General features: G+C 41.4%; 1 protein-coding gene across 1 annotated transcript; it reads right to left on the bottom strand.

Annotated features, from left to right (window-relative positions):
* Positions 1–510: 510 nt before the first annotated feature.
* On the bottom strand, positions 511–10990 carry LOC308361547 (myosin heavy chain, fast skeletal muscle-like; the record flags this gene model as incomplete). The annotated part of the gene is made up of 38 exons (XM_080833921.1): positions 511–638; positions 759–890; positions 1002–1097; positions 1182–1286; positions 1372–1542; positions 1629–1754; positions 1849–2052; positions 2141–2449; positions 2564–2688; positions 2803–2968; positions 3099–3282; positions 3389–3585; positions 3677–3922; positions 4110–4499; positions 4590–4680; positions 4775–4920; positions 5001–5177; positions 5274–5516; positions 5644–5899; positions 6176–6312; positions 6428–6551; positions 6647–6764; positions 6850–6937; positions 7039–7109; positions 7212–7512; positions 7605–7775; positions 7865–8014; positions 8554–8672; positions 8972–9110; positions 9230–9333; positions 9423–9521; positions 9614–9677; positions 9767–9859; positions 9957–10065; positions 10164–10191; positions 10300–10456; positions 10545–10688; positions 10787–10990. 38 exons carry the CDS (start codon positions 10988–10990, stop codon positions 618–620), a joined length of 5805 nt encoding a protein of 1934 aa, XP_080690047.1. The 3' UTR covers positions 511–617.
* Positions 10991–11328: the final 338 nt, after the last annotated feature.

The raw sequence follows: 11328 nt of genomic DNA, 5'->3' as shown, positions 1-11328 counted from the left end.
ACTGGAATTTGATTGTAGAGACACAAAGTAATACACGGGGTGTGTGAGATGGGACCTGAAGTCGCATGTGAATAAAGCTCCTGATAATTCCAGTGATACATGAATAAGTATATGAATTTACTGAAGGATTGTTTCCCCGACAATTAGTTCAGTAAAGGATGAGAGGTTCCATTTGGGGTTTCTAGCCAAATATCTAGAGTAAGAGAAGGGATTAAAATAGACTTGAGCATCTGAAGTGACTTGACTGAAGGCACATGTTATACAGGATACATAGTTTTAACTGGGAGGGTATTAAGTAGTTATTACATAAATAAGGTGACTGAAAGGTTTGAGTTAAACAGAGTCATAAAATGCTGGATAGTATGGGAATAATTGATTTAAGTCTTGTGACTGAGCCTCATTCTTATCTGCCCTAGATAGTCCAACAGATAAGTACTTTTGGGGGGTTTCCCTACCTTCTTTTTCATCTGGATCTTCTGTGTTTTTGTAAATAAAGACAAAATCTTTTCCTGAGATCTGCACTTGGTTTCTTTATTTGTTAGGCAGTATGTATTGTTTGAATAATCACATTAACCAGGATTTTAAATCCAGATAAAAGTGAGATGGATTAAGAGGTTTTACTCTGCAGCCTCCTTGCCCTTTAAAAGAGAACAAAGGAAAATAATTAACTAGATGACAAATTAAAATCATTGACACTTACATTTTCAAAGTTTATTGGTGAAATAATTGTAATGTTTGTTAAGAAAACATTATCCTACCTTTCCGGCATCGCGGCTCTTGGTCTTGAGCTTGTTGACCTGGGACTCGGCAATGTCAGCACGCTCCTCAGCCTCCTCCAGCTCATTCTGAACCTTCCTGCACTTGGACAGGTGAGTATTGGCCTGTTCCTCCTGTTGTATGTGAAATTGAGTGCAATTAATACAGAAAAACAAAACAAGAGTCAATGTGAAGTTGCAACAGAAGCAGATTTTCCTGTATAGCAAAGGCAGAAAAATACTCACAGCTTCCTCAGCCTGCCTCTTGTAGGCCTTGACCTTCAGCTGCAGCTTGTCAACCAGATCCTGCAGTCTGGTGACATTCTTCTTGTCCTCCTCAGTCTAAAGAGAAAAAAGTTTGTCAAGAAATGTCCTCCCCTCTTAGATTTGGCATGCAGTTCTAGAGAAAGAGGAGAGCTTTCTTACCTGGTAAGTGAGCTCCTTCACCCTCCTCTCGTATTTGCGGACTCCCTTGACAGCATCAACACCACGTCTCTGTTCAGCCTCAACCTCACCTTCCAGTTCACGAACCTTAACATGAAAAATATTTTCCATTTCAGACATGACCCCTGTTTTTTTATGACATATTTATTCAGAGTCATATTTTGTTTCCTACCCTGGACTCCAGTTTCTGGAGTTGTTTCTTGCCACCCTTCATGGCGAGATTCTCAGCCTCATCCAGGCGGTGCTGCAGATCCTTGACAGTGACTTCCAGGTTCTTCTTCATCCTCTCCAGATGAGAACTGGTGTCCTGCTCCTTTTTCAGCTCCTCTGCCATCATGGCAGCCTACATGATGGAATAGTGTATTTTTAAAACATAGAAGTAAAAGTACTTATAAATATAATGCTCCGTTTCAGAAAAAACAAACTTACATCAGTGATGGCTTTCTTGGCCTTGTCCTCAGCATTTCTTGCCTCCTGGACGATGTCATCAACTTCACTTTGTACCTGAAGGAAGTCAGCCTCAAGCTTCTTCTTGGTGTTCAGCAGACTTGTGTTCTAGTGTGGAGAAATAAACAACCTCAGTTATATTTTTAATGCTGGAACTGTTTGTTTAATGTATCAGCTTAAACAATCTTTTATTATTCTCTACCTGGGCGTGCAGGAGGCCAACACGCTCACTGGCATCTACCAGCTCCTGCTCAGCCACTTTGCGGCCTCTCTCTGTCTGCTCCAGGGCAGCTCTTAGCTCCTCGATCTCAGCCACCATCAGGGCGTTCCTGCGCTCCACCATGGCAGCCTGCTCCTTCATTTCTTCCTGTCCTCTGACAGCATCATCAAGGTGCAGTTGAGCATCCTGGTTGACAGAGAAATGTGTGGTGTTTGCTATACTTCATTGGTGTGAGCACTGTGATATAAAAACACTGAATATGTATACCACTGACCTTGAGCTGACCCTGGACTGTCCTCAGATGTTTCTGGGACTCAGCAGCCTGGCGGTTGGCGTGGCTCAGCTGAATCTCCATCTCATTAAGGTCTCCCTCCATCTTCTTCTTGATTCTCAGGGCATCATTCCTGCTCCTGACCTCAGAGTCCAGGGTGCTCTGCATGGAGTCAGTCACCCTTTGGCTGTTCCTCTTAATCTGCTCCATCTCCTCATCCTTCTCTGCAAGCTTCCGGTCAACCTCACCCTTGACCTGGTTCAGCTCCAGCTGGACACGGAGAATCTTGGACTCCTCATGCTCAAGAGTTCCCTATTTTTAAATTGAGTGTAAAACATAGAATTTTAAGATACGACCAATTGCTTAATTTATTAAGACGTCGTATTGAATCGCTCCACTCCATCCTGTTGGAATTTGTATTTGTACCTCAGCCTCTTCCAGGGCAGTCTGGATCTCAGCCTTCTCAGTCTCAACAGTCTTCTTGGTCTTCTCCAGCTCATGAATGCTCTTTCCAGTCTCACCAAGCTGCTCGGTCAGGTCAGAGATCTCCTCTGCAACAAGACATTTTAAACCCTTAACACAAAGTCAGCATCTACCAATGTACTATTTTTAGCTTCTCTTAACAAGCTTTGATTTGGAAGTATTTAAAGGCCATCTTGACTTACGTTGGAGATTCTTGTTCTCCCTCTTAAGAGTCTCCAGATGGTCAAGAGCCTCCTCATAGGAGTTCTTCATCTTGAACATCTCAGTGCTGAGAGAGCGAGCCTCTTTCTGGGCACCCTCCAGCTCTGCCTGACCCTCCTCATATTTCTGCTTCCATTCTGCCAAAACCTTTGAAAAACAGTTCGTGTCTTGGGTTAATTTCACATATGCTGCTACCAACAATCCATATGTCCATATTAGGTAATATGAGTCCTAGTTTGTCCTACATAATCACACAAATTCCAGATAGAGGTATAACCTTGTCAAAGTTTCTCTGCTTCTTGTCAAGGTTGGCAGCCAGACCATTGGCTCTCTCCACATCCACCATGAGGTCCTCAACCTCACCCTGGAGTCTCTGCTTGGTTTTATCCAGAGAAGCACACTTGGAGTTGATAGCCTCAATTTGCTCCTCAGACTCCTGTAGACGCTGGGCAAGCTTTTTCCTGACAATGCAATCGATTTAAGTTAGAGGATGTCAATATGTTCTTGTAAACAACAGAACAACCCACATCCACATTCTATGTGTTTCTTTGACTGTTTGGTACATACTTGGACTCCTCAAGCTCTTCAGTGCGCTGGACTGCATCAGTTTCATACTTGGTCCTCCACTGAGCAACCTCACTGTTGGCCTTGGACATGCCACGCTGCAGCTCAGCCTTTGCCTCCTGCTCCTCCTCAAACTGCTCCCTCAGAAGGTCGCAGTCGTGGCGTGCAGACTGAACAGCGTGGGCCAGGGCATTCTTGGCCTGTTGGTGAACAATGAATGGTGTTCATTTAGGGCTTCACAGAATGTGGGTTATGTACTTCAATTTCTTCGTCATTTACGGGTATCAGTACCTTGACTTCCTCCTCATTTAGCCTCTTCAGCTCCTCAATTTGCTGAGTGAAAGCCTGTTTGCTTCTACTCAGCTGAGACACAAGAGCATCTTTCTCCTCAACCTGGCGGCCGAGTTCACCAGTTTCAGTCTGAAGTCTTGCTCTCTGAGAACTGAGGTCGTTGACCTGGCGCGCAGCCTCATCACCCTTGGCCTTGATTTCACTGAGTTGGTCCTCAAGGGTACGGCACATCTTTTCAAGATTTCCCTGTTTTTGAAAGTTAAATTAATAAGCAACACAAAAGTCAGAAATGTTTATGGCAATTATTACAATTTTACTTGACAACATTTAAAACAAAACGTACAAGAATATGTACGTTTTGTATCATTGTTTGCAATATGATTTAGTGTGTAGTTAAAGTTAGCTAGAGCATTAAGGTTGACATGTCACAAACCTTAGCTTTAGCGACTGCCTCCATGTTGCTGGAAAGATCATCAATCTCCATCTTGTATTCACTCTTCTCCTTCTCAAGCTTCTGCTTGACACGCTGGAGGTTGTCGATCTGCTCTCCCAGCTCGGCCACGCTATCAGCCTGCTTCTTACGGAGAGCTGCAGCAGTGGCTTCATGCTGCAAAGTGGACTCTTCAAGGTCACGACGCAGCTTCTGGAACTCAGCCTCACGCTTTTTGTTCATCTCAATTTGAGCAGCAGTGGCACCACCAGCCTCCTCAAGCCTCTCACTGATCTCCTCAAGTTCCCTGGAGAGATCAGCTCTCTGCTTCTCAACCTTAGCACGAGCTGCACGCTCAGCCTCAATCTCTTCTTCCAATTCTTCAATGCGGGCCTATTGGTTGTTAAAAAGAAATACATTATACTAAGAAAGAACAGGCAAATAACAGTTAACACTATTTGGTACTAAAGATGTGAAACAAACCTGAAGCTCTTTGATCTTTTTCTGGAGCTGAGCACCCAATGATTGTTCATCCTCAATCTTGCTAAGGAGCTGGCTTGTTTCAAAGTCCTTCCTGTTAAATAGTTAAAATAGTTGTTAACGGCTGCTTGTACTAAAAAAGGAGTACATGTTTGCATGAATCAGTTACTAATAGAATTCAACATTACTTCTTCATCTTCTCATCAGACTGCTGCTTGTCATTCTCCAGATCCATGACACTCTCCTGGGACAGTTTCAGGTCACCCTCAAGCTTTCTCTTGGCTCTCTCAAGGTCCATGCGGAGCTTCTTTTCTTGCTCCAGGGAACCCTCAAGCTGCAGATACAAAGCATGAAGTAATTAAGTAGCACAATGTTATACGTGCATTTCTTTACACAGACAGGCCCTTAACTTACATCATCCACTTGCTGTTCAAGCTTAGTCTTGGCCTTGGTCAGAGTGTTGACTTTGTCTTCCTCTGCCTGGAGATCATCAAGAGTCTGCTGATGGGCCTCTTGGAGGGCTTTCTTCTCTTTTGTCAGCTTAGCAATGGCCTCATCCTGAGAGGCCATCTCCTCTGTCAAGTTCTTGACCTACACATAGAAAGTTTTATATCAATATCCAGTAAACCTCACAAAGACTTCTTGAAAATAAAACATTATTCTTTTTATTTTTTAAAGAATATAAACCTTGTTTTCAGTGGCATGTTTCTCCTTCTCCACTTTGGCCAAGGTCAGCTCCAGATCATCAATGTCCTTCTTGAGCTCAGAGCACTCATCCTCCAGTTTCCTCTTCTTGGCAGTCAGCTCAGCATTGATTTCCTCTTCATCCTCCAGTCTCTCGGTTGTCTCCTTGAGTTTGGCCTCAAGCTGGATCTTACTCTTGATCAGACCCTCACACCTCTCCTCAGCATCATTGATAGTCTCTTCGCTCTACAGTACATACAAGATGAAAGGATGAAATCTGATTTGTATTGAAAACATAATTCTTAGACAGTTAGTGATTTGAATATTGCAATGATGTGAAGGATTGTTACCCGTTGTACAGGTATACACTTACAGATGACATTTGCAGATGCAGGTCATTCCTCTCTTGCACAATAGCCACCATCTTCTCCTCAAGCTCCTTCTTCTTGGCATCAACCTTTGCAAACGTCTCTTTGAGTTTTGCATGTTCCTCTTTCAGGGCAACCAGCTCCTTCTCAGTTTCAGCACTCTGAAGCAGAGGCTTGATCTTGTAGTACACCTTCATCCATGGCCAGTGCTTCACATTAATGAATGAGCGGATATTCATCTGGATAGTGAAGATTGCATCTCTGCAATAGAGGTTAGTTTGTTGATTAAACCGTGTTGAAGCTTACTGAATAGATAAGAGGGATTCTGTCAAACACTGACAGTGATTAGTCCAGTCTTTTATATACATCTGTGTTGATGGAAATTATCTCTGTTTTGTACATTTGTAGCCTACTTATATTTAAGAGATTGGCAAATTATTTAACACAAACTAATGTGTTACAATTAAAAAACCTACAATGCTATGTTTCATGGCAGATCATTTTGTGCGTGATTCCACCAAATACATCACACATTACCTCCTTTCCATCATCGCGACAAACTCCCTCCTCATCAGGTATGCACGGCAAAGAGCCTGAGTCATTGTGACCAGGGAAACTAGTTTCTCATCTCGCATCTCCTCAAGGGTACCAAGCAGACCAGCTTTGAAGAACACCTAAAAGAGAAGAACAAAAAATGATGAGGTGTGTGATTGAAAGCAGAAATGGACACACTGTATGTAATTCAATATTTATCCATAATAACAGATATAAGATAGAAACATTCTCCACCTTAGTGTGTCCAAACTTGTACTCATCGTGAGGAACATCGATGGATCCCAAGAGCTTCTCAGCAGCCTTTTTGTTATCAATGAACTGACCCTCAGGAATAACACTGGCATTCAGTACTTTGTATCTGTTGTCAATAATAAGAAAAACAGTATTCAACCCATATAATACATATATGAAGTGTGTATTATCAGTTATTGTTGTATATTGCTTTATGTTTACCTCTGCTTGAAGTCAGCATACATGATTCTGCTTGGGAAACCCTTTCTACAGATTCTGATACCCTCTAGTACACCATTACACCTGAGCTGGTGGATGACCAGGAAGTTCTGCATATAACCTGTGAAAATACAGGGATGTAAAATGTTCAAGCAAATACAAGGTGTTGAATAATGGACATGTCTAATTTACTAAAAGCCCTTTACCTGGTTTCTTAATTTCATTTGGAATCAGACAACGCACAAAGTGAGGATGGGTGGCCCTCAGGTTGGTCATCAGTTTACCCAAGTTCTCCTGTTGAGGCAAGAATGTATACAATTTTAATCATACAGTCAATTGTGCTGGGACAATTATTGATTGATTGATCATTTTCTTCTTGATATTGAAACACATACCCTGAACTGTGAGGACACAGTCTGCATGGAGCCACCCTTCTTCTTACCACCCTTCTTAGCACCACCAGTCTCTGTTGACATACAAATAATGAATCGAATAATTAAGTTATATACATATAATCTAATATAATTACTATTTGTGTATTAGCCGTTTGACTTGAACAGGTTATTACCCTCAACAGGAGGTGGGTACAGGACAGGCAAAAGTTTGACTGCTGACTTCTGGTACAGCTGCACAACAGTGTCGTTCAGTGGATCCTTGTTCTTGTCCAACCATCCAGTAACATTGTAGTCCACAGTGCCGGCATAGTGCACCAGGGAGAAGTGAGCTTCAGCTTTGCCTTTCTTAGGCTTGGGCTTCTCAAAGGCTTGGTTCTTTCCAAGATGCTGGGCATACAGCTTGTCCTTGAAAGTGGTGTCAGAGGCCTTGGGGACAATGCACTCCTCTTCAAGGATGGCAAAGATACCCATGGGCTGTTGAAAAATAAGATTGTTTAGTTATAAAAGTGGACATCATGAAACTATACAAATATAACACTGTGCTATTTGGATTGATTGAAACTGACCCTTTCAATCAGCTCAATGCAGGCAGCCAAGTCCATGCCAAAGTCAATGAACGCCCAAACAATGCCCTCTTTCTTGTACTCCTCTTGTTCCAGGACAAACATGGTGTGGTTGAAGAACTGTTGCAGTTTTTCATTGGTGAAGTTGATACACAGCTGCTCCATGCTGTTGTACTGTGTTGGATGCATATTCAAACATTATTTGAGAGTGGCACTTTTAAGTCACTGGAAACAAATAATGTTAGTTATAATTTTGTCCTCACATCGAAAATCTCAAATCCAGCAATGTCCAGCACACCAATGTAGAAGTTACTTGACTGCTTGGTGTCCAGCATCTCGTTGATACGAATGACCATCCACAAGAACATCCTCTCATAGATAGATTTGGACAAGGCTGACACTGAGTTGTTGACCTAAAACAATATGTAAGAATTACTACTTACTTACTATGATGAGACAAGGCAGGGTTTCCACTGTCATGGAAATCCTGGAAAAATCATGGAGTTTTAAAATCCCATTTTCCAGGGCTAGGAAAGTCGGTAAAGTCACTGAAGGTTCTGGACAAGTCAAGAAATAATTATTTTGTTAAATGTAGGTCTAATGAAATATATTATGTTTTTGTACTCTTTCATGGATAATGGTTTTGTTGTGCCTGATACAGTATCTACTTGAATTGACATAGCCCGTCTAATAGAAAAGTAATGGAAAAGGTTGTGTTTTACTTTTCTTTCAGAGTTTAGGCCCAATCTGTGCTGTAAAGTATATCAGTTTGCTTATTTATTAGCTTGTGAAGATTCATGGAGATTTGATTAAAGGTCCTTGAAAAGTTTTGAAATGTTGTCAATTATAAAGGGTGTGAACCCTGAAAAAGGAAATACCAGCAGTACAATTCTTGTCAAACAATGTCAAAATCCTTGTGGTCTTTAGTCAATTGTCCTTGTATGTGAGATACCTGTGGCACAGTCTGACCCTTGGTGACATATTCAGTTCCGACTTTCACCCTTGGGTAGCACAGAGCCTTCAGCATATCAGCAGAGTTTAGGCCCAGGAGGTAAGCGATTTTGTCAGCATCTTAAAACAACAAAGCATTTCAGTGAGTTATTTGTATCAATATTTTACCCAGGAAAGTCATTCTTAACCTAAATTGAGAGGCCACTAAAAAATATCTAAGAATGACATCGTAGAAATATTTACTGGCTTCTGTTGTAGGTAATGCATATAATATATTAATAACTATAATTGGAGGAAAACTACAACTTCAAGTTAATATACATGCTGATCTATCTTTTAATGAAATTACTTAAATGAATAAGACTACCAAGTAGTTATCACTAGAACTGACCCAAGTTCAGTAGACTTTTAAAACCTACCCTCAGTGCCTTCAGGCTCAGCCTGCTCCTCACGCTGCTTCTGCTTGAATTTCATATTGCCATGATGGAGCACAGCACCAGTCAGTTTGTAAATGGTGACTTTCTCGTCTGCAGTGAAACCCAGGATGTCAATGGCATCCTGCAATTACATGCATAGATAAAGTTAAAGCGCATCAATCATTTTTAATCTTTAGTGTTTATGAGAATGTCATTCTCATTGAATTCATTGTCCAGAAGAAAAGATCATGGATATCTCACATCGGTTGCGTCCAACTCTTCTTTGTCATTAATGCTGGCCACAGTGATCTGACCCTGACTGCACATGGGGAAGTCATAGGGGTTGCTTGTGATGAGGCACATTTCTATAGAGGGGGAAAACAATAATTTGTTGTTGCAAATTGATAATTACATGTTGTGTTTTTTGATTGTTGGTTGAAAATAATAACCCCACCAATAATCTCAGGCTTGTGGTTGGTCATCATCTGGAAGAAGATGTGGTAGCCTCTCTCATCAGGAAGCTGGAATGTCACTCTAGACTTTTCCAGCAGGTCTATTTAGGTGGGGAAGAATATATTTTAACTTTAAAAAAATGAAGGCAGCAATAATGTAAAACTTTTATATAAACAGGATAATTATACTTACAAGTCTCAATATCAGCTTTAGCCAGTTTTCCAGTTGAGGCAAAGTGAATTCTGATGAATTTTCCCTGTTTTAGACAAAATGATATCATAAGTAATTTTATCTAAATAATAACCACAGAACTGAGGCCAGAGTTTAAATAAGAAGTTAACTTACAAAACGGGAAGAGTTGTCATTCCTCACAGTCTTGGCATTACCATAAGCCTCCAACAGTGGGTTAGCAGCAATAATCTGGTCTTCAAGAGAGCCCTGCAAGTGGAAGAAACGTTCAAGGAATATGTTGTTATGAAGAGAATGTTTGTGTTGCTTTATGATAATTAGCACATAAATGTGTAAGGGGTCTGACCTGCATCTTTCCAGGCACCACCTCCTTTTTTCCACCACTGACTGCAATTGTTGCAAAGTACTGGATGACACGTTTGGTGTTCACAGTCTTGCCAGCACCAGATTCTCCGCTAGATGAAACATTTGAAATTTTTCAGATAAGAATTGTGTGTGCCACAGGGTAACATAGAAGATAATGCAAAGTTTTAAGTCATGCATTGACACTTACGTAATCAAAACAGACTGGTTCTCCCTGTCTGAAGGACAAATGCAATTTTAGATAAATCTCTTTTTTTATTTATTGTTAGTTCATGAACAAATATGCAATTCAATCTTATTATTTAATGACTAAAATGAATGCTTACCTTGGAGCATGAACTGATAAGCATTGTCAGAGACAGAGAAAATGTGGGGTGGGGCCTCCATACGCTTCTTGCCTCTGTAGGCCTCCACCACTGCTTGGTCATACACAGGGAGCCACTTGTAGGGGTTCACAGTGGCACAGAAAAGTCCAGAGTAGGTCTAGAATGGGGAAATAAAGGGGATTGGTTTCACAGCTCTTTTTTTTTAACATAGTTTTTTTTTATCTGTGATAAATCATAAAGCTTACGTAGATCATCCATGCTGCGTAACGCTCTTTGAGGTTAAACAGGACAGAGGCTTCATTGAGGTGGGTCATCATGGCCATGTCCTCAATCTTGTCATACTTGGGAGGATTCAGGGGGAAGATCTCGTCCTCCTTAACGGTAACTTCCTAAAACAAATGGACAATATAAAGAGATAAAGGCAACAAACTTTCTGTTTAATGGAAATACTTAATCATTTTCTTAACTAAGAGCCTTGCTAACATACCTTTTTTTCTATAAGCGTTTCAACAGTGACCTTGCCATCAGCTCTACTCTTGATTGTAGCCTTCAGGTACAACTCCTCCTTGTCAACTACGAAACAAGCTGACTTTGCATCAAAGGGCATGGTTTGGGCCTCAAGCCTCTCCCTCTCAGGCTTACGGAGGTAAATGGCAGCCGGGCCATAAGTGGCCATATCTGCGTCCCCCATGGTTGAGGTTATCTGTTGGAAGAAGAGGCATGAACATGTCATTTTGTAATAAGAATTATTACACGGCTCTTAATGCTGTAGAATGCTCCATTCACTTGAATGGGGCTTCCCAACGTTCTGCGGTCAACTATTTTCCGATAACTGACCGTTGCTATGCAGTTAATGACCGCTGTCAAGGAAAGTGGCCTTTTTGCCTCTGATTCACATCTTTCGTAGCACTCCGCAAGTAGTACGGTAACTTATCAAGGGAGTTTCAGCGGACGGTTGAGCAGCTGTGTTCTAAAGAATGTTCAACTGTCTTTGAAGTTCAACGTCTTTGGCGAACTATTTCTCTGCTT

Source organism: Sprattus sprattus (genome assembly GCF_963457725.1).
Source record: "Sprattus sprattus genome assembly, chromosome: 3".
NCBI lineage: Eukaryota > Metazoa > Chordata > Actinopteri > Clupeiformes > Clupeidae > Sprattus > Sprattus sprattus.
The sequence above is the reverse complement of the archived record's forward strand: the minus strand, read 5'-3'. Positions and strand labels throughout refer to the sequence as shown.